Below are 22,043 nucleotides of genomic sequence, written 5' to 3' on the forward strand. Positions count from 1 at the left end.
AGATTCTCCCTGTGTTATCTAATTAGCCAGGTCATACACCATCTGTTTTTGTAAAGCTGGTTGCATTATGAATCACCCAGTTTTTGTTTTTGTTTTTTTTTTTTAAACTCTTTAACCTGTTTCAGAGGAACAAATATGAGACTAAAACATTTAGGGAAAACATAGCTGAGAAGTTAATGCTTTAGGTTTGGCAAAGTTGGATGCACTTGACAGAAATAGCTTGAGTGTAAGAACACAAGATAAAGTAGGAATCACACAGTGAAGTAAATATACCCTCCTTTGCTCATTTACAGATTTGCAGATGGTCCGTATAACCTTTTTGAATAAGGCAAAAGATACACGCAGGTGGTTTTCAGGTACCGTGACATAGAAGACTTGGAAGGTTGCCATTTGTGTATTTGTTGACTTGAGTGTGCGCACGCGTGTGCGTGTGTGTGTGTGTGTGTTGTTCTAGGCTTGCGTACTCTGGGTCTGGAGCTTAGTAATGAAGGTTGCTGTGTAGGTGGAAACTGCCATTCGGGTGCCTGGAGCTGTTTCCAGAAACATGTGATTGTCCCTAAGGCAGTGGGAAACCTCTGCTCACACTCAGGAAAGGTGGAGGTGAGGACACGGTGAGATTAGAAGTGTGCGTGTCTTGCGTTTTCTCTCTGAGAGAATAGTGTCAGCAAGTTTTCTGAAAACGATTGTGAAACTGCTTTTTCCTGGACACCTATTATGTGGCAGGGACAATAGTAAATTCTTGACTGCTGTTGATCTGCTCCTTCCTAACCCCTCAGAATTGAGGAGCCGGGAGAATATTCTGGGAAGAAAACTGCGGAAGTAGTTAGAGGAAGTACTCCCTCAGATAGTACTTAGAGGTGATGCTTCCAAAGCGAGAAAGGAGATACTCCCACAGGCAGTGCTTTGCACAAGTATTGGGAACAACACAGCATTGCTCTTGAGATGTTCCCATGTGAGAGGCCCAGGGACCTTTCTCCATCACCAGGCCTTATGCTCAGTGACGGCTGACTAATTACGTGGAAATCCACTCCACTGCCACCTTCCAGGGTTCTACAGCTCGCGATTCTGGAAAGCGTGTGTTAAACACAGAAGTGTTTTATAATGGCAGTAGAATGAGGTAGAGTGGTTTCTGACGCTTTATGCAGAGATCAGTCACCAGATTCCGAGAACTTAACAAGCATTTTGCTAGCATTTGTGCTTCTTTCCAGCACATGGGGGAGGTTGTAGGAAAGTCACATTTTGAAATGCCGCGAGGGTAAATACATTGAGCTGAAAACAATTCCTGTGTGATCTAACTAAAATGATTACTGGGCTCTGGGTCACTCTACTAAAATTCAGTTTAAAATATGTGAGGTCCAGCAAGACAGTTCTTTTGGGGAGATAGGGCAAGGTGATGTTCTAGAAGCTTTCTGCCATGAGAATTGGATTTAGTATTTTTGCGAAAATGCCTCATTTTTATTTCTGTTAAATATTTTCCCACACAGATCCTCGTGAGAATCCGAGAGCTGATTTTAAAAGGCCAAGTTAACTTATTGGAGATAATGGTTATTATGGCTTCATACTGGCTGCGAGGACCCTTCTCCGCACTGTCTCAGATTCTGTCTTCTTTTCCCTTGCTCTGCCTTTGATCTTCTGGCACAGCTTTGAAGCTGCTGTCATCTTTGATTTGGATGCGCTGTTTTTGAGTCATCGTTTGATTCCTTGGAAAAGGCAAAAAAGGCTTATGTTCTTCTATGCCTGTTTTTCTTTTCTTTTGGAAAGTTTACATGCAGTTGTCTTAATGCTGATCTCCTCCACGCAGCGTGGGGAAAGCTCACTTTGAAGGTGGCGGGAGCCCCATGGGTGAGGGGAATTAATAGATGTGTGAAAGAAATTGGCCCCATAAGAATTCTTTCTCCACGGGTTTGATGTCTCTCTCTGTCCATCCCTTCCTACGTCCTGCTCTCCTTTGTCTCTCCCCACCCCTCCGCCTTTATTTATTATTATTATTATTTTTGGTGGTATTAAAACATCCCAGTCCACTTTAAAAATGCAGGTGTCAATTCCCATATTATTTTAGTAGATTAAGAGTGTTCTCCCGTGGTAGAAGATGTGTGATGGATTAAAACCTGTTTTGGAAGGAGGTGCTGCCATGGGGCTTCTCAGTGGTCAGGTAGGTTGGTGCTTGGGGTGTGGGCAGCCCTGTGTTACATCGATTTCATTTCCAGAGTAGTCAAAGTCATGTTCTGGGTTATTATCAAAGAGCCACAGATAGTGTTGTGAGGCAAATCTCACTTCTTAAGCAGCATAGTTTTTCTTAAACTCTGACTGTGCACTTGGATCAGGAGAGTAAGTTGTGCTCACCCTTGGTCGTGTTTGGTCTGTGGGCCCTACTTCGTGGATCTGCACCGAAGGGAAGCATGCGTGGAGGCTGTGGCATGATTATTCATGGTAGTATTTATAATAATAATATTAATTGTATGAGTAGCAATTATTGAAGTATTATCAGGTTGTGATAACATTGTTATTTTAATAACCTTTATAACACCGATCATGTGCCATGAATTACTGTAAGCAAGTGACGTTCATTATTTATAGGGGTGTACAGCCATCACCATCATCGAGTTTTAGAACAATTTTATCATCCCTAAGAGGAACCCTGTACCCCTTCACCATCACCGCCCGGCCCACCCCTCCATGCCCCTGGCAACCACGAAACTGTCTTCTGTCCCTGTGGCTTTGCCTGCTCTGCACATTTCCTTTCTCCGGAGTCCCCGACTATGTGATCCTTGGCGTCCTGGCTTCCTTCATGCAGCGTCACGTTTCCGAGGTGCACCCGTGTTGTGGCCCGGCAGTGCCTCCCTCCTCTCCGGGAACGAACGGCGTCCTTCGTAGGCAGAGACCATGTTTGGTTCGCGCATCCGTCACTGGATGGCTGCTCAGGTTGTGTCCGCTGTGTGGCTCCCGTGCGCGTCGCAGCCACGGACGTTTGCGCTCAGGCTCTGGTGCGGACGTGTTTTCCTTTCTCCCGGGGACATAGCTAGGGATGGAAGAGCTGGGGGGCACGGTGACACCAGGTCGATTGAGGGGCTGCCAGACTGTCTTCCACAGCCACCGCATCTCTTCACACCCCCGTCGGCAGCGGCAGAGGACGGCTCTGTGGGCTTCCCATGCTCGGCGCCCAGAGCCTCCTGAGGCACGCCCTGGGTTGAGCCTACGAGACAGGGGACTGAGTGGGAGGGGAGATCCAGTCAAGTGTCTGTTTTGGTGTACCGCCGTGACGGGGCGAGTGGCTTGGCAGGTGAAAAGACACTGTGGGCTGGGACCTGAGTCACACGCTGCTCAAACAGCCCTCACCGCGCCTCCATCTGGAGCTCTTTCATAAAGGAAGCTCTGTCTAAAAGGATTAAAATTGGGTTCCCCCCCAAACCTCCTAGGTACGTATTTTTGGGAGCATAAGCCTTCTTTTCCTTTGTGTCATTCTATGGAATTACAGCTAGAATAAAATGAGATGCGGTGTCCCACATTATTGCAATTTAAGAACTAATTTAATAAAGCTGACCAATAACAAGCACTTTCTGGCAGACACTGAATATAGCATAATGAACGGAGTAAGAAAGAAAAATCTCTTGTCAGGGCTGCTGACTTCTGCAGCAGCTTTGCCTGTGCTGTTTCGTAATTCTGGGTCAGTTGGTGATTTTACTGCCCCTGCTTTCCTGTCCCTAAGTGGGGTGCCAGCTTCTTCCTTTTCTTCTCTTCCAGGGCAGTTGATCAGAACACGAGGTGATGTAGCTGGATGTATTTTGGGAGAGAAGTGGAAGTTGAAGGTCTGCTGTGAAATCAAGTAGTTGCTAGCAGTCATCTAACTACCCACTTTTCTCTATGCACACTGACCCTTCTTTTGTATGACTGTTGTTCTTCTGTCTTAGCCACATGCAACTGTAAGAGAGGCTGGAAAATGTAGTCTGACTGTATCTTGCAGAGAGAAGAGTGAATAGCTTTAGGGAACAAGCAGTCAGAGACCCCAAAAATGCACATGGGGGGCACAGTGGAAGCATCTTGCTAGGAACTCTCCTACATCACCAAGTCTAAGAACTCACCAGTGACAGCTTCAGAGTGCAGGGGAACACGTGGATGGGTTGGCCAAAGGCATCGTTTGAGCTGCCCTAAACCTGGCATGGAAGCTGCAAATGATGGAAGCTGTAAAGGTCACAGTGGGCAGAGGGGAGTCCAGCGAAAACGTTCTTCTGGCATCTGGGAGGCGTTGGGTAGTGTTGCCTGGGCCACAACTCCTCCATCTGTCACCCCCTCCCCCCACCCACCTTAGGAGACGGAAGGGCCAGGGCACGGCCATCATAGGAGGCCCAAGGTTGGAAATGAGGACTTCCAAACTCAGACTGAGGCCCTTGTACCCGTGGGGCTGGTGCTGGCCCCAGAGAACATTTTTTCTGCAGTTGGGGCTTGTAACCCACTCACAGACAATCCTGCTCTGAGATTGTGGGAGATTTTTTTCCCTTCGTTGAGCTCAGACGTGAGATTCACGCTGAGACTTAATTACCCTTTACCTTTCAAATTCCTCAAAATAGGAACTATTTGCAGAGTACACCCACATTCTGTTAAACGCACTGATAATTTTCTCCAACAAGCCTAACACCCAGCGTGGTCTCTTTCTTTGTAGCTCCCACAGGTCCTATGTGGTTGCAGAACTCACTATCCCTGGTTCTCTTGTGGTGCTCAGGATGCATGTGGGTCTGGAGCAGTACCCGCAGTGGGAAGGATTTTTGGCTCCACACACTGTGAACCCTGATTCATGGAGTCACGCTTCAACGGACCTGTTCTTAAATGTAACTTCCATACTGTAACAGCCCTAGTGTGCAGGGCACTGGTTTATTTTCCTCCTGCTTTCTGTGTCTTTCTGGATTACCTGGCACTTGTTACTTGATCTCTAGGGTCCTGGTTAGCAAGGAAGACTTCCCCTTTCGTTTTTCCTTTGGGACTAATTACACCCAGAGTGTTTTTAGTGTGCGGCATCAGTCAACAGGGTAGAATACCTGGGTTCTTGGTCAAGGTCCCTTCCATAGCTGTTCTTCAGCAGGTGATGAGGTCAAGGGGCGCGAGCTCCTGGCAGGTCCCACGGCAGCTATGAGGGAAGGATCCATGCGTTATATTCACGTCCTATCCGGAGATTAACTCCATGTGGCATTAGGTGGTGGAAACAGCCTTTTGAACTGGTGCCAGTCTAGGTGTGATGGCGAAGGAAAGAGCTCTGTGCTTAGAGTAACGGTAGGTACTTCTGTTGCCTCATCCTCATGCTTTTAGATATTTCATGCTGTCCTTCACTCCAGGGCTGCTGGACTCTATTCACTAGAGTCGCTCTGTCCTAAATGCCCAAAGGACCGTAACTTGTCTCAAACCCTACTAGGAGACAGTCACAAACCACTGAACCCAGCCCTGTTAATCGTAAGAAGCCGGCCACCCATACACTTTGACCATCAGAGAAATAAGTCAGCCCCTCATGCCATAATGGTTGGGGATGGGGGACATTTTCTCAGTCTGAATTTGATGTCATCGAAAGCCCAGGGTGTGTGTGAAGATACACAGGAAGCAAGAGAAGTCCCTGGGAAGGAGCCAAGTGACCTTGTGAACCTGCCCTGTGCCACTTGACTTCCCCGAAGAGTATTTTTGAAGTGTCTCCAGTCACATCACATTCCACAGAGGGCTTCTGCAAGGGCATCTCTAAGTCATTGCCAGACACTTGGAAGCATTTCAGACATACTCTGGGACCAAATGCATCTCCTTGACTAGTGACATTTTTGCCACTTTCACATATAGATTCCTGTGGTTCTAAACTTCGCTCTACTGATACCATAATTGCGACATGGTTATTTTACTCTTTAGAAACATAAGGATGATTTTAAAAATACTTATGATATTTTTGAAGTTGATACTTCATAATAAATAGGACAGTGGTTTTGACTGAAAACTCTATGTCAGTGAATATTTAATATTTTCAAGGTGTGACTTATGGACATTCGTCAGTGCCCTTTTAGTTTGTGTTCCTTTGGAAAAGGACTCTGAGATGAAGATTTAGTGCATGTAGGCTACTGGGGAGCTGGTCCTCTTAGGAAACACTGGAAGGGCATGAAGAAGCAAGATGGGGGGGGCGCATCTACAAAATGGTATGTCATTAAGCCAGGTTGCACAGAGGGTAACTTAATGCCCCATAGGAGTTCCAGGAAGCAGTGTAAGACATGAGCCCGCCTGAAGAGCAAGGGAACTGGGATATTTATACACCACCTTGCATTCCTGATTGGTGCTGGGCTGCGGGGGGTGCAACAATATTCTCTCTCGTACTTCAGGCCTGCAGATGCACACTCCAGTCACTAGGGGGGATCCTCAGGAGCTGAGCAGCCAGGCTGATAGTTCCCAGAAGGCTCAGGGGTCTACACGTGGGGCCCCACCAGCATCCACTGAAACCCCCTACGGTCGATTCCTTAAGTTGGAGTTAAGAAAAAAATATGTGGTATGAGCATTGAATTTTATGGAAGCAATTAGAAAACTAAAGAATCACTTGCTTTTATGAGACAGACCACAAAGGGAAGAAGGGATTCTGAGAAGGAACTTACAATGCTGGAGTGTTTGGCAAAAGCACTTCAAGGAAGGAGTTATTTAACTTGTGCTTTGGATGAAGCAAAATCTTTGGGTCTCTGGAAGGGAGAAGAGGAAAATCCCAGGCAGGACAAATAGCAAGAGAACAGGAAGGGATGTGAGTGGGGATTGACAAGGTATGTGTCATTGGGAAGCAACTGTGCAGGGTCAGTTGTAGTTCTGCACGTCCTCCGAGTGAGGCATGGGTTGCTCTTGTAATCCCACACACTCTGTCTTTTCAAGGGTGTTGGTGTAGGGAACAGCTTGGAAGACAGAAATAGCATCTCCTTCTGGGGCAGAAAACAGGTTAGCTTACCCTCCACTGTTACAAACTTAATGTCTCCCTCCAGGGCAAAGATCATGAGGGATTCTGCCCATTAAAAAAGATTCAGGTTCCCTGAGCTCTGGGTTCCCCTCCTGTAATGCAGCTCACTGTGTGGACAGGTAGCCTCAGCCCTTTGCATCATCTGGTGCAAGTTGGGGCATGGGGAATGGGCTCAATCAGTGTCACTCTGGCTGTCATTGCTGGTGAGTAAGCGAGTCCTTGGTCTCTGACCCAGCAGTTTTGTATCTTATGCCAGCATCGTTGAACCTGTGGCAGGTACACCTGTTTGCTTGTAAGAAGGTAAAATTTCAAACCCTTCACAGTTTTGGATACTTTTAAGCTCTGTGTTCAAGGAAATGATGTCATTCAAGTCTCATAACGGGTTATTGTTTCTGTCCATATTTTACATTGAAGGAACCTTAGACTCAGGGAGATTAAATAATGTGTCCCAGGGTCCTCAGCTTATAAACAAAGAAGCCAGTGTCCACAATTACGTTGCCATGACTTCAGAACTGTGTTCTTTCATTACCCTCGTGGCTACCCAGTGATACCTTTGTGGGCTCCACCACCGTGCAGGTGAGGGTGGCAGGTGTGGTAGCAGATCCTTGCCCCTGCTGGGAAGGATAGTCTGGAAGAGGGGCTGGGATGGAAGGCGGGCTGTGGTGCCGTGGGCTGGGTCATGGAGAGCTTGCAGTGATGGCATCTTAACATAGAGCAGGGAGAGGCAGGAATTTAATTAGTGAAGTTATGAAATTGAGAAGAAGTGCTGAAACATCATCTTATTTCCAAGTTGGCACAGAGTTCATCTCCGCTACTTGTCCCTCCGGGATTTGAATGATAACCAGGCAGTGAGCATGTAGGAGTGAGGAGGGAGGGCATTTCCGGCAAGCTGAACAACATCAGGGGGAACACAGTGGTTTGGACTGAAGTCTGCCAATTTCTCTCTATCTCTGTCTCTGCAGATCTCTCTGTTTCTATCTCTGTGTATATCCCCGATCTATCTGCATATCATCTATCCATATATAGATGAAATCTTGCAAGGAACTCTAGTGTTCTCTCTCAAATTAAAATCAATTTGAGTCAAACTGCAGAAAGGTCCACTTAACGGTGTTTTCCTTGTACGAGCTCTATAGGCTTGCTTGTGCTGCACAGAAACAGACGACACATGTTTATCAGCTGTTCACTCACGTGTTCTTTTCCTCATACAGCTGAGCAGGCACTCATGTTTGCCTGAACCATGTACACGAGGGTTTTCTCATAAACTGTAATAAGTATCTGGTGAGTCAGAGGAGTATCAGTGGGAGAGTTGGGTACTGTGTTTTCAAACTTCAGCCTCACGGAGATGTAACGCCCCACCCTGCTTTCCGTTGACCCTCAGGCAAGAAATTGACCTTACTAGGTTTTGGGGTTTTTTGTTTTTGTTTTTATTTTTTTAAATTTATTTTGTTTTGTTTATTCAGCAGCTGCCCAGGAGAGCAGAAATTGAGAGTAGCTTTGTTTGTTAGAACTGAGGAAACTAGAACAAAGTTTGGTTGAGAGTGGGCTTGCCTAGAGCAGAGCCGAGTCCTGTCCCTGGAGCACGCGATGTAAGCGGGAGATGGTGAGGAGGAAGGAGAACGTGTGGAGGGAACTGCCAAGAGAGTCCTCCTGTGTGTTCCTGGCAGTGTCTCCCATGGTGGCTTTTTTTGGGCAAACAAATTGGTCTCTTACAACGCTTGCACCCCTGGGAGGTTAAAAGAACTTGACTGATAACAAGCTACACATCTGTTTCACCAGATTGCTTTTCTTTTGATACCTTCTTCAGCTGCTGCAGTGAAAGAAGGGAAACTTAATTTTCTTGGTTGGGAAGGGGAGTAATTCTGAAGCTTGGGACATCATGGTGGGAATGTAGATAGAATTAGAGCTCTGGTCTCAGGGGATCAGGGAACGAGTTAAGATGGATTGAACACCTACTTGACCTGATACTTGGTTACGCTCTTCACAAGAGCTTAATCAGCTGGATTTTCCCAACAGGCCCTGTGAGGCCACCTGCTTCCCAGCAGTCCCTCCGCGGTGCTCTTCCTGCCAGTGTGCCCAGGAACAGGAGAGCTCGGACAGATTGAGTTACTTTTTCAAGGCACTCTGGCTCTCCTTTTAATTGGGAAGATGTCTTTCCTTGATAATCTGAGAGGATACGGAACGTGTGGAAGGAGGGAAATAAAGGCAGTGTATGGTCTGGTTCTTACCCGGTGGAGAGGAAGGAGGAAAGAGCTTTCATTAAGCACTTACTATATTCCAAGCACCCGTGACTACTTTACGTCTCTATTTAATCCTTATGACAAGTGGATGATACAGTATTTCTATTTATATATGAGAACACACACTTTCTGGGCAGGTAAAGAGTTTCTTCAAGGTCACAGAAATGAAAAGGACTGGAGCTCTGGCGAGAATGTAGATTGGCTGACTCTGGACAGGACGATGTTGGCTGAGGAGTGCCCAGAGCTGGCATCTGACAGAGGGACAGGACATCATAGGAATGGGTAAGAAGCTCAGTAACAGGTTTCAATAGCCATTCAAACCCAGTGAGAGAAAAGAGGTAGCTATAAATGGAACCCACATCAATAAGACCGATTGATTTTTGTGGCATAGAGCAGATGGGCAAGGGCTCCACTTAACTTGTCTTGGAAGTTGTATAAAATACCGGACACGTGCGCCTGAGCTGTTTTCTCTAATGTGAATTCACAGAGGCACATATGGTCACATCACTAAGGATTCAATTAATGTGGCCCAGATGTGCACGAGGTGTGCAGGCATGCGACCTGCTTCTGGGAGGTGAGGAGCCAGGAGGGACCAGGAGCTGCCCATGAGGCAGGACCGTGCTCTGGGGTGGGCAAGCAGCGGGGTCCCACAAATGTGGGTCATGCAGCAGGAAATGGGAGATTCCAGCCAGTTCCAGGTGTTCAGTGCTAAGAGCAATAAGCATAGCGCGGCACAAGAGTATGGGTGGGGAGGAGGGTGTTGATTTGAGGAAGTACCGAAAGGGTGAACGTATAAAAGCCACTGCCAATATCTGTGAACATCACTGCCTTTTTAGGCCCTCGCATTTCTTGGTGAGGCAGGAAATTGCCCCACTCAGACCTCTTGAGTCCACACTATGGCCACACACATCGAAAGGACCTGGAGCTGGTGGTCTAAAGTGCAGGTCCCTGGGTTCTGTGTAGCATTACCAGATGAAATTCCTACTACAGGCAGGAACCTGCAATTTAACAAGCTCCATAATCAGTCCTTTCACACATTAAAGTTTGAGAAACCTTGAGTAGGAGTATACACTGGTCCTTTAGAAAGTGCTCTCATATTCATATAGGTACATTTAGCCAGGAATATAAAAATACCATTTATTCAACTCCAGTGATGTGCTAGGTCTTGAACTGTGCATTTCAAATATGTTATTTGACATATGATTTTAGAAATAAGACCATGTTGTCAGAATGGTTATTAATATTACACATATGAGGAGTCTGCATTCAAGAAGTTAAGTAGATCTATTTTCAACATTTTGAGGAGCCTCCATGCTGTATTCCAGAGTGGTTGCACCAGCTTGCATTCCCACTAACAGTGTAGGAGGGTTCCCCTTTCTCTGCTTCCTCGCCAGCATCTGTCATTTCCTGACTTGTTGATTTTAGCCTTTCTGACTGGTATGAGGTGATATCTCATTGTAGTTTTGATTTGTATTTCCCTGATGCCGAGTGATATGGAGCACTTTTTCATGTGTCTGTTGGCCATCTGGATGTCTTCTTTGCAGAAATGTCTGTTCATGTCCTCTGCCCATTTCTTGATTGGATTATTTGTTCTTTGGGTGTTGAGTTTGCTAAGTTCTTTATAGATTTTGGACACTAGTCCTTTATCTGATATGTCGTTTGCAAATATCTTCTCCCATTCTGTCAGTTGTCTTTTGATTTTGTTAACTGTTTCCTTTGCTGTGCAAAAGCTTTTGATCTTAATGAAATCCCAATAGTTCATTTTTGCCCTTGCTTCCCTTGCCTTTGGCGATGTTCCTAGGAAGATGTTGCTGAGGCTGAGGTCAAAGAGGTTGCTGCCTGTGTTCTCCTCAACGGTTTTGATGGATTCCTTTCTCACATTGAGGTCCTTCATCCATTTTGAGTCTATTTTCGTGTGTGGTGTAAGGAAATGGTCCAATTTCATTTTTCTGCATGTGGCTGTCCAATTTTCCCAACACCATTTATTGAAGAGGCTGTCTTTTTTCCATTGGACATTCTTTCCTGCTTTGTTGAAAATTAGTTGACCATAGATTTGAGGGTCTATTTCTGGGCTCTCTATTCTGTTCCATTGATCTATGTGTCTGTTTTTGTGCCAGTACCATGCTGTCTTGATGATGACAGCTTTGTAATAGAGCTTGAAGTCCGGAATTGTGATGCCACCAACTTTGGCTTTCTTTTTCAATATCCCTTTGGCTATTCGAGGTCTTTTCTGGTTCCATATAAATTTTAGAATTATTTTTTCCATTTCTTTGAAAAAGATGGATGGTACTTTGATAGGAATTGCATTAAATGTTGAAAATAGAACTGCCCTATGACCCAGCAATTGCACTACTGGGTATTTACCCTAAAGATACAAACGTGGTGATCCAAAGGGGCACCCGAATGTTTATAGCAGCAATGTCCACAATAGCCAAACTATGGAAAGAACCTAGATGTCCATCAACAGATGAAGGATCAAGAAGATGTGGTATATATACACAATGGAATACTATGCAGCCATCAAAAGAAATGAAATCTTGCCATTTGCGACAACATGGATGGAACTAGAGCGTATCACGCTTAGCGAAATAAGTCAAGCAGAGAAAGACAACTATCATATGATCTCCCTGATATGAGGAAGTGGTGATGCAACATGGGGGCTTAAGTGGGTAGGAAAAGAATCAATGAAACAAGACGGGATTGGGAGGGAGACAAGCCATAAATGACTCTTAATCTCACAAAACAAACTGAGGGTTGCTGGGGGGAGGGGGTTGGGAGAAGGGGGGTGGGGTTATAGACATTGGGGAGGGTATGTGCTTTGGTGAGTGCTGTGAAGTGTGTAAACCTGGCGATTCACAAACCTGTACCCCTGGGGATAAAAATATATGTTTATAAAAAATAAAAAATTAAAAAAAAAGAAGTTAAGTAGATTGCCAGATAATCTAGAAAATGATAGAGCCAGGATCTAAACCCAGGTTTCCTAGACATAGGGAGAGAGAAAAGTCTTGGCTGGCAGGAAACACAGTTGGGGTGGGCTTAGGGACAGATTGTGGTCCTCAGTTCTTGCCTGGCTCAGACTGGACAGCAGCCCCTGGAGAAAATGGTAGACAAATATATGAACTAAAATAGTGTCTGGTATTTAAAATAATGTCTGAGAACAAAAGGATGAACTAGGACATTGGGATTTATGATTTGGTTTAACCAATGAACATGGCAGAAACCACGTTCTACAAATGAGTCACAGTTTTCAAGATAAGGTAGCAGTATAATTGACTTGCCTTTTCTTGAGCTTCTGTAGTAAGATTTATGAAATTCCCCAAAAATTTGGAAGGAGAAGAATGATCATGAACCCATATCCGGTCTGACTGAAGCAGGCAGGTGAGGCGTAGGAAATAGACATGCGGGGGCAAACATGCAGGCATCTCCACCAAGCTAAAGGATTCCTGGGTCGTCTTCTAGTGCAGATATGATAAGTGAAATAAGACTAACATGGATGGGCTCACAGAACATTAACCTCAGTGTTGCTTCTCGTGCACTAGCTGAAGTGGCAGTCTATGGGAATCAGGACATACACAGGCCTGGAGATGCTCCTGACTCTCCGCTTCAGGAAGGGCAGCCTGGATAGATCCAGTCAGCATGGGGCTGATTAGTGTTCAAGAACTCAAGTACAGTGACTCAAGTACAGTCACGGAGAGACAGAGAATGTCAAATCTAGAGAGGCCATAACCCTGTGCAGACAATTTATCAGAGCATGGTCGTGACCCAGTTTAAGAGTGGTCTGTGAATGAAATGGCCACAGAATGCAAATAAGGAAATTTCAGCTTAAATTCTTTAGTTGGTGGTAGAATTGTATGCAATTTTGGATGTCTCCTATCCTTTGGTTCTAATGCAACCATGACATGTTTCAACAGAGACGATCCTCATTTTTCTTCCCTCTCTTGTAATGCCATCCTTTTCCTTTGCTGTGTGAGTATGATACTGGAACATCAGAGAAAAGAAAGAAAAAACAAGTCAAACATTTGACTTGTTTTGTCTATGACACCAAACATATGGATATGTGGAAATGATCATTAGAAGGTTGGGTGTTATGTGACTAAAGAATTAAGCCATGACGGATGTGTACTAAAATGTAAACTCCTCCAACTCAGAAACTGCAAATACCTGCTGACACTTGAGAACTCAGAGCGGAGGACATAACATTCTGAAAAAACTGAAAACTACTGGAAATGTTTGTGACTAACACAAATACTTCAAGTCTAGTGTTAGGGAACCATTTTCTCTGTAACAAAAGTTGAAAGAGAAGCATGATCAAATATGCTTTGGAAAGTCTGATTTAACTGAAAGCATATAAATAAGCATAATTCTCTATTTAAATATCAGCATGGTTTTCTATATAAATATAAATTTATATTGCCAGTATAAATATAGATACAGATGGGAAATGTATCTGAGGGTTTTTCCTAGAATTTAACTGAATGTCACTGACATTTTTAGACGATTTATTCACATTTATGCTCACTGATTATCATTATGTCTTAATCATGCCTGGTGTGATAAGCCATTTAATGACTTCTATTCAAATATCTCTTGATTAATTACTGCTGAGTGACCTAAAGCCACTGATTTTTCATCAGGCAGTTTGTCTTCTTTGCAAGAAAAAAGTATTCCTAACACTTTTGAAGGCTATTTAAAATTTGATTCAAGTTTAAAGGCTGGCCAAATAACACATAAAATTTAAGTAGCTCAAATATCATATTAATTTGCATTTGTAGAATTATCAGTGAAATTATTAAAATTTGGGTATTTAAGGCTGACTGTATGATGTACTTAATAGACTTAATCAAAGCAAAGAACTAACTTGATTTTTTTCATATCCCAAGCCCCACTTGCTGAGTCATCTCAGTCAGTGGACATGCGCTGGTCATTTTAACCAAAAATTTTTATTTATTTATTTATTTATTTATTTTTTTAAGATTTTATTTATTTACTTGACAGAGAGAAATTACAAGTACACTGAGAGGCAGGCAGAGAGAGAGAGAAGGAAGCAGTCTCCCTGCTGAGCAGAGAGCCCGATGCGGGACTCGATCCCAGGACCCTGAGATCATGACCTGAGCCGAAGGCAGCGGCTTAACCCACTGAGCCACCCAGGCACCCTGACCAAAATTTTTAAAAGCATTGAATTGAAATTTTCCCTTTGGTCACATCAGAGAAATGTTTTTGGAGCTTCTGCCTGTACCCAGTGCTACACTGGGTAAGATGAAAAATGAAATAATTTGGAAGTGGTTTTCTTAAGTGTGGAATAGGATGGTAATTTTCACTGTTCTAATTTGCACAATTTGACCTCTCAGATTAGAATATGATATTACATGTCATTTACATAGTGGTGGAGAAACAAATGTGGGTCAGGGTTATCAAGGACAGAGTAGAGGCATTTCCAGGGGATTTTTCAAAGTGTGTACACATTTGTCTCACACAGAAGTTCTCAATCAGAAGCTGTTTTATCTCTCAGTAGTTACTTGGCAATATCTGGAGACTGTTTGGGTTTAAAGACACTGGACAGAAACTCATAGTAAGCTGCCCTGAGTGAGAGTTAGCAAGAGTCTTGAATGGTAGAGTCAGACCCAGGACGTCTTTACTATAGGAATAATCAGACTATAAGTTTAGTGAACTTAATCAGTAGAAAAAGGAATTGGTAAGGAGGGACAATGAACTTAACTGCCTTTGCAGATATTAGAGGTAATGAAGTATATATACTAGAAATGAAATAAAACAACTAAAAGTAAAAACATCAAAAGTTGAGTAGCTAGATTAGATATAGCTGAAAAGAGAAGGAGTGAGTTGGAAGGCACAGCTTTCAGAAATCACTCAGGGAAGCTTAGACTTTAAATATATGGAAAATAGATGGAAGGACAGGGAAGACGTGTGAAAATGGTAATATCATAAACGAATTTAGAGTTCCAGAAGAAGACAGAATGAGGGGGAAAAACATGTCAAAAAAGCAATTGATGAAACATAGAGTTGATTAAATATGAGGGAAAAAGACAGGGAAACTTAAAAATTCTGAAGTTGAAAGAAGTTTGTCCTTGTTAACAAAAGGGGGTATTGAGAAAACGTTTTGGGAGGACTGTGGAAGGTTTGGCTTTGAGATGTTGAGTTTGAGGTAATGAGATAGTTGGGATATGTGGGCATGAGCTTTTGGGATCATGAAAGTATTGAAGCAGAAATTTGAGAGACCAAAGAGGAGATTTGGTCATGACAAAGGACAGTTTTTCCAAGAAGTAAATGTGGAGGGAAAAGTAAGGCTTTTCAGAAGGGCTAGGAGTAATTGTAGACACTGCTGTCCTAGAGTTTAGAGACCTGGGAAGGAGAATGCTAGAGAAGCATAGAACAGGATCATAAAAGCTGAGACGAGAGAGAGAAAGTCAGTTAATGACAAAGCCGTGAGTGGTTCTGTACAAAATGAACAACAACAGGATTCTTTTGAGGGGTAATTTGGTGACTTTAGATTGGAGGGGTTCAGGGGGGGAGTGGATGGTCAGTGCAGAGAATTGGCAGCTTGGAATTTTGGCTCTGGAAATAATCACTAACACCCAGGACCCTGTTCTGGGTCTCTGGTAGGGTTTCTCTGTTGGCCAAGGTCACTGGATGGGCTTTGCGATGTTCATTCCAGTGTTGGTTTGAGTGAGTGCGGTCTTGGGTGAGTAGTAGTAGGCTGAAGTGCCTGACCCTGGCTGCAGTTTAGTTTCTGTCTAGTGCCTGGGTGAGGCAGTATTGGAACAAGACAGCCTGAGGGGCATGCTACCTGTCTTCAAGGTCAGGGTGGTTTAAACCTTCTCCTTGGATGAATCCACAGGAACTTCTTGCTTCGTGTTCATGATGATGGGGAAGTGTAGCAGACAGAAAGAATATGGACTTTGCTTGAAGTGTGACTGGCGGCTCAGCAACTCTGGAGTTGTGTGGACCTGGGCTCAGTCACCAAACGTCCGACCCTAGTGCGGTACAGACTCAGCCATGCAATGAGAGCTGCCGTCCCTGCCTCTTGGAGGAGCAAGCGTTGGATATCATTAAAGCTGGACTTGGCAGTTGTGGTGTCTTAGAAGCTAACTGACATAACTCCTAAAATCCACAAACAGCGCAACCGCGGGTAGTGATTAGATCAAGCCTTATAAGCCCGGGCAATCACACTATGGCTAAGGAATGAGTAGAAAGGAGTTTAAAAAGTTTATTTTGCTATCTTTCTATATATGTGTGTCTATATACTTGCATGTGCATTCAGGTATATCTAAGTATGTGTATGTGTATATATGTGTGTGTATGTATAATATATATAACATATAGTAAAAATATGTATTTTTAAAACTATTTTAAAACATCTTATTGTAAAACAAATACATACAGAAAAGTACATAAAAGCAAATATTTAGTTCAACAATTTATCACGAAGCAAACATCTGTGAAGAAATAGTGGTTACCATGTTCTTGTTCTCTGTAATTATGGCTTTAGCAATTGATATTGACCTTTTCTCTGAAACAACTAAAAATATGTATTTTAATTACATATTATATGTACAGTAAAAACCAGATAAGGCAGTTTCTATGTTTTCCCACTTTACAGAGGAACAAACTGAGTTTGAGATGGTGGGTGACTCAAGTCAGTGTGTCGAGGCTGTGGATGTTTTCTCTGTAGCAGATAGGATTTAACTCCACTCCGCTTCTCGTGTTGCAGTCTGGGTCCCAGGACTTGCGAAGCTGTGGGCTGCAGTTTTGCCGATCTGACCACAAATATTTTAAAATAAATGATCAGCGGGCACTTCACCCACAATAAGTGCTTCAGTGGAGCTGGCAGATTACGTAGGCTGACTTGTTACCTGATGATTCCCCTTTCCTCTCTGTGTCTCTCTCTTTCTGGTCTTCATTTCACCCAGTCATCAAGCTGAAAGAATCAAATCATCTTCCAGAAATTCGTGTACGTAATTGTTTGGAAAATAACATTCACAAAAGCTGCTGGTCATGAAGTAGGTGATTCTCCTTTGAAAACAGCAAGCTGTTTCATCTCGGTCTCTGCCCTGTGTGTCAGATGAAGCTTAGTGCATTTCGTGGGAGGTGCACTTGGGGCTGAGAGCTCCCTGCACATCGTCTGGATGCTAGATCCTGGATGTGCTTGTTTAATCGGGCAATTGTTTTCCTGCGGAGTCGTGAGGGTTGGTGGGAGTAGGGCTGTGTGATGGGTTGGAGACGGTTACGTTGTTCTTCAGACAAATGGCAAATATATATTTTACAACCAGGAGATAAACATGGTAATAGCCAGACAGAAGAGAAGAAAATAGGCTATTCAGGGGAAATCATTTTTAAAAGCTTACAATAATATAAATAAATGACTTTCTATTTTTCCCCTGGCATTTTTTTTTTTTTTTTATTTCTCAGCAATAAAAAGGTTTGGCTTATCACCAGGAGTAGCAGGGACACAGTGTAATGCCATGAAAATGATACCTTACATTTATGCAATGGGCTGAGGTTTCCAGAGCTCTCTGAGTGATGGAGATGAGATGTTGAACCATGAGGGGAGCTGAAGGCCACTCCTTGTAGCCACTCCGTGGCCACAGCCTTACTAGCCTCTTGGGAATGTGCCTTCCTTAATTACACAGTCAGGATTCCCCACGGGAGGCTGTATTCCATATGCCTGGGATCGTGGAGTCCACAGGACACACAGAATCCTTTAGCCCCTGACATTGTAATCATAATTGTGTGTGGAGGGGTGTTTGTGGATTGTTTTAAAAGTTATTTATTTATTTATTTGAGAGAGAGAGAGAGAGAGAGAGAGAGAGAATGAACAAGCAAGGGGAGAGACAGAGGAAGAGGGAGAAGCAGGCTCCCAGCTGAGCGGGGGGCCTGACATGGGACTGGAGATCATGACCTGAGCTAGAGGCAGACACTTAACTGATTGAGCCAACCAGGTGCCCCTGGATTTGGTTTTTTAAAGTTCTGGAAAATATAATCAGAGCTTAAATCTCCAAGGGGTACATAACTCTAAAATGGTATGAAACACCGTATAAGAGGTCTTTTACGTGATGTTGATAGAACAAAAAAGCAGAACTAACCAAGAAATGAATGGAAGGAGGGTGTCTCTAAACAATCCAGTGTCAAAAGAACATGGTTTCAGGAGGCAAGAGGACATGTACAGAGAGATCCAGACTCTGTCCAACCCATGATTCCACCTTTACATAAAAAGGAATTTTGGCATACATTAACAAACCTTAAACAGTGGAATTTGGGACCGGGTCTGCTTTTCTGTTTGTGTAGCACTTTGAGATAAAATGAAATTCTGAACTGTTATTTTGACATCGTTTTCAGGCTTTTCTCCACATTGTCATTGCTCTCTGAATTTCAGAGTTATTACAGTTTTCTTTCTCTCTTTCTTTTTTTCAAAAGAAAAATGATAAAAATTTTTTTTTGGTCACGTATAATACAAATCCTTACTAGTCTTTGGGAGTGAATTGTTATCCTCTGAAAACGAAAGAATCTTTTTATTTTTAGAGATGGAAGGAACCATAGAGATCAGGTGAATCAGGACTCCATTTAAAAAAATTCACGTTTACTTTGTGCAGAGTACTATCTGCTCTTTGTAGTATACAGTTCTGTGGGTTCAGATACATAGGGCTGGACAGCTACCACTTCAGTCACGAAACAGAGCAATCCTACTGCACCCCAGATTTCCTCCTGCCTCCCCTTTTCGTCAAGTCTCTCCTGCCAGAACTCCTAGCAACCACTGACATCTTCTCCATTCCTTCAATTTTGCCTTTCCCGGAAAGGCTCGTGGATGGGATCCTGCCTTACGGAGCCTTTTGAGATTGGCAGCTCTCACTCCACATTACCGCATTGAGGTCCATCCAGACCGTTGGTTGCATCAGTGGCTTGTCCCTGTAGGCCCACACAGCGTTCTGTTGTTGCGATGTGCGGCAGCTGGAAGGGAGTTGGGTTTGTTTCCGTAGCTTTTTGGTGATTCTGAAAAAAACTGCTGTACGCATTTGTGTACAGGTTTTTGAGTTATCTAGTAAGTAAATGTTTAACTTTATAAGAAGCTGCCAAAGTTTTAAAAAAAGATTTTATTTATTTACCTATTTTAGAGAAAGAGAGAGAGAAAGAGAGAGAGAAAGTGAGGGGGAGGGGCCGAGGGAGAGGAGAGAGGATCTCAAGCAGACTGCCTGCTGAGTGGGGAGCCTGAAATGCGGTTCGGTCTCATGACCCTGAAATCGTGACGTGAGCTGAAACCAAGAGTCAGTGCTTGGTAGACTGAGCCACCCAGGGGCCCCGGCCAGACTTTTCGGAAGGATTGCACGCTTGTGCATTTTGTATACCGACAGTGCATAAGGATGCAAATGGTGCCATATTTTCTCCGCTCTCTGGTGTTCTCATTTTTTTTTTTTCAAAGTTGTAGCCATTCTAAAGATGCTCAGAGGTATCTTGGTGTGGTTTTTCATTTCCCTTCCCTGATGGCTAAAGACACTGAGCATCTTTTCAGGGGTTTGTTTTCTTGTTGTCCAATGGGAGAGTTCTGCATGAGCTCCACATCCACGTCCTCCTCACTTGTGGAATTGACAGACACTGTCCCCCCGAATCCATGGCTTGTCTTTTCATGTCTTGATGGGAGGACTCCCGTCCCAAACAAGAAGAAATGGACACATCGGCAGCATTTGGGGCGCTGCCTGTAAATGGACCCCATGTGATGTTGCTGAGCCATTTAATTGATTTTATGTTTCTGTTTCCTATTCTGTGGAACAAGAGGAGGGATGAGAATCTTTCTGACTTTCTTTGCAGCCAGAAACATCACGGATTCTAAGGGGCTGGCCCAAGTTCACGCTGTTAATTAGTAGCAGAGTGTGCCTGGAACTCTGGCTATCTCCTACTCTGCTACCTCTGTTTGCAGTGGAATTCTTTTTACTGTTTTAAGTCTGATTCTTTAGTAGGTCGTTTAACAACATGATTAAAAAATCAAAAAGTATACAACAGTATACTGTGAAAAAAATCTTCCTGTCATTCTGAACAAGCAATCCATGGTATTATTCCTTGTTTTCTTTCTAGAGCTTTAAAAAGTATGTACAAACACATTTTTATATGTGTTGTTATGTATATGTGTGTGTGCCTGCTCCTTCTCTCCTTTTGAAAGTGAATTATACACTCTACAGCATTCTTTTTTTCCCACTTCTGATAGAAATGCAAATTAAAGCTACACAAAGATACATTTTTTTCAATTACTGTGTTTGAAGTTGAGGATATTTTCATAGGATTAAACACCATTTGTCTTTCCTTTTCTATGAATTCTCTGTTCATATCCATTTCCCTGTGTTTTTTTTTTTGTTTGTTTGTTTGTTTTTCCTATTGTGTTGCTGACATTATATCTATGAGCTGCTTACTTATTGGAGAAATTAACTGTGTGAAATACTGCAATTTCTCCCTAGTTTGTCATTTGTGTTTTGAGTTTATTATAGTTTTGCTCTGAGAGTGCTGACTTATATGTAGTTGAATTCGTTAGTATTGTTATGACTTTTGAGATTTGGTCATGGTTGGAAATGACTTCCCCCCTGGTGTTAAAGAAGAATTTTTTTTTCAGTTTATTACTACATTCTACATTTTATATATATTTAAGTATTTGATCTGTTTGGAAGTTATCCTGGCACAAGGTGTGAGGCATAGATCCAAATACATTATTCCAGAAGGCAACCCATTTGTCTCAATGCTGTTTATTAAATAATCCCTCTGTTCCCGTCTGATTGGAGTTGACACCTGTAACATATACCACATTTCCATGATTTTTTGATTGTGTAAAACACCTAACATGAGATCTACCCTCTGGACACACTTTCAAAAAGATTTTATTTATGTGAGAGAGAGAGAGAGAGGATAAGCAGTGGGAGGGGGAGAGGGAGAGGGAGAAGCAGACTTCCTGCTGAGCAGGGAGCCTGACAGGACACAGGCCTCAATCCCAGGACCCCAGGATCATGACCTTAGCTAAAGGCAGATGTTTCATCGACGGACCCACCCAGACTCCCCCTCTTACACATTTTTCAGTGCACAGTGCAGTGTTGTGAACAATAGGCACAGTGTTTTCCAACAGAGCTCTTGAACCTATCCATCATGTGTAACTGAAACTTTATACCCCTTGGACAGCACTAAATCTTCATGTTTTGGAGGTTCTCTTTCTGTACAGAAATATTCTACTCTGCTCTGTTGGTCTTATTTTCTATTTATATCTAGGTTAATATGAAACATAAATAAATTTAAGCACGCCATGGGTCTACTCTTCCTTTATCACTGTTTGAATTTCTTTACACTGTTCTGAACATTTTATTAAAAAGATTTCCAAGCCTGGGCAGTGTCGAGATTATTTTACAGTGAACGCCCATCTCTCCACCACCTGGATTCTACCATGAACATTTTGTAGCCTTGTTACTCACCCTGTTGTCACGTCCCTCTGTCCATCTAGTACACTAGTTCATCCTACTTTTCAGTGTGTGTCAAAGTCAATGGAAGATGTCAGCACACTTCCTCCACGTAGTTTAGCATTGCCTCATCGCTGACTAGAGGGTAGCATTCGCTTATAGTATTTTAAAAAAATGTTTGAGCCAGACTTTACATACACTGAAATTCACGGGGATTTGACAAATACATGTGCTTATTCAGTGCAAACGGTTACCAAGATACAGAACATTACTATCACCATGGACGATTCCTTCATGCGTCTTGCCGGTCGGCTCCCAGCCACGCTCCAGCACAGACAACTGCTGTTCTGACTTCATAACGCATGCATTCCATTGCAGAAGGCTTCTTTCAGGAGCTTCATGTTTTTGAGACTGAAG

The 22,043-nt window shown here is 43.4% G+C and overlaps 1 protein-coding gene across 1 annotated transcript in view; it reads left to right on the top strand.

Annotated features, from left to right (window-relative positions):
* Positions 1 to 296: 296 nt before the first annotated feature.
* Positions 297 to 22,043, top strand: part of LOC309856939 (uncharacterized protein) — a gene marked incomplete at its 3' end in the record, with an annotated part of 342,932 nt that continues 321,185 nt past the window's right edge. Inside the window, exon 1 of the mRNA XM_082718744.1 lies at positions 297 to 356. Within this exon, the coding sequence (XP_082574870.1) occupies positions 302 to 356 (55 nt within the window). The 5' untranslated portion in view covers positions 297 to 301. The remainder of the gene's footprint in view (positions 357 to 22,043) is intronic.

The sequence above is a fragment of the Mustela nivalis genome (genome assembly GCF_964662115.1).
Source record: "Mustela nivalis genome assembly, chromosome: Y".
Classification (NCBI taxonomy): Eukaryota; Metazoa; Chordata; class Mammalia; order Carnivora; family Mustelidae; genus Mustela; species Mustela nivalis.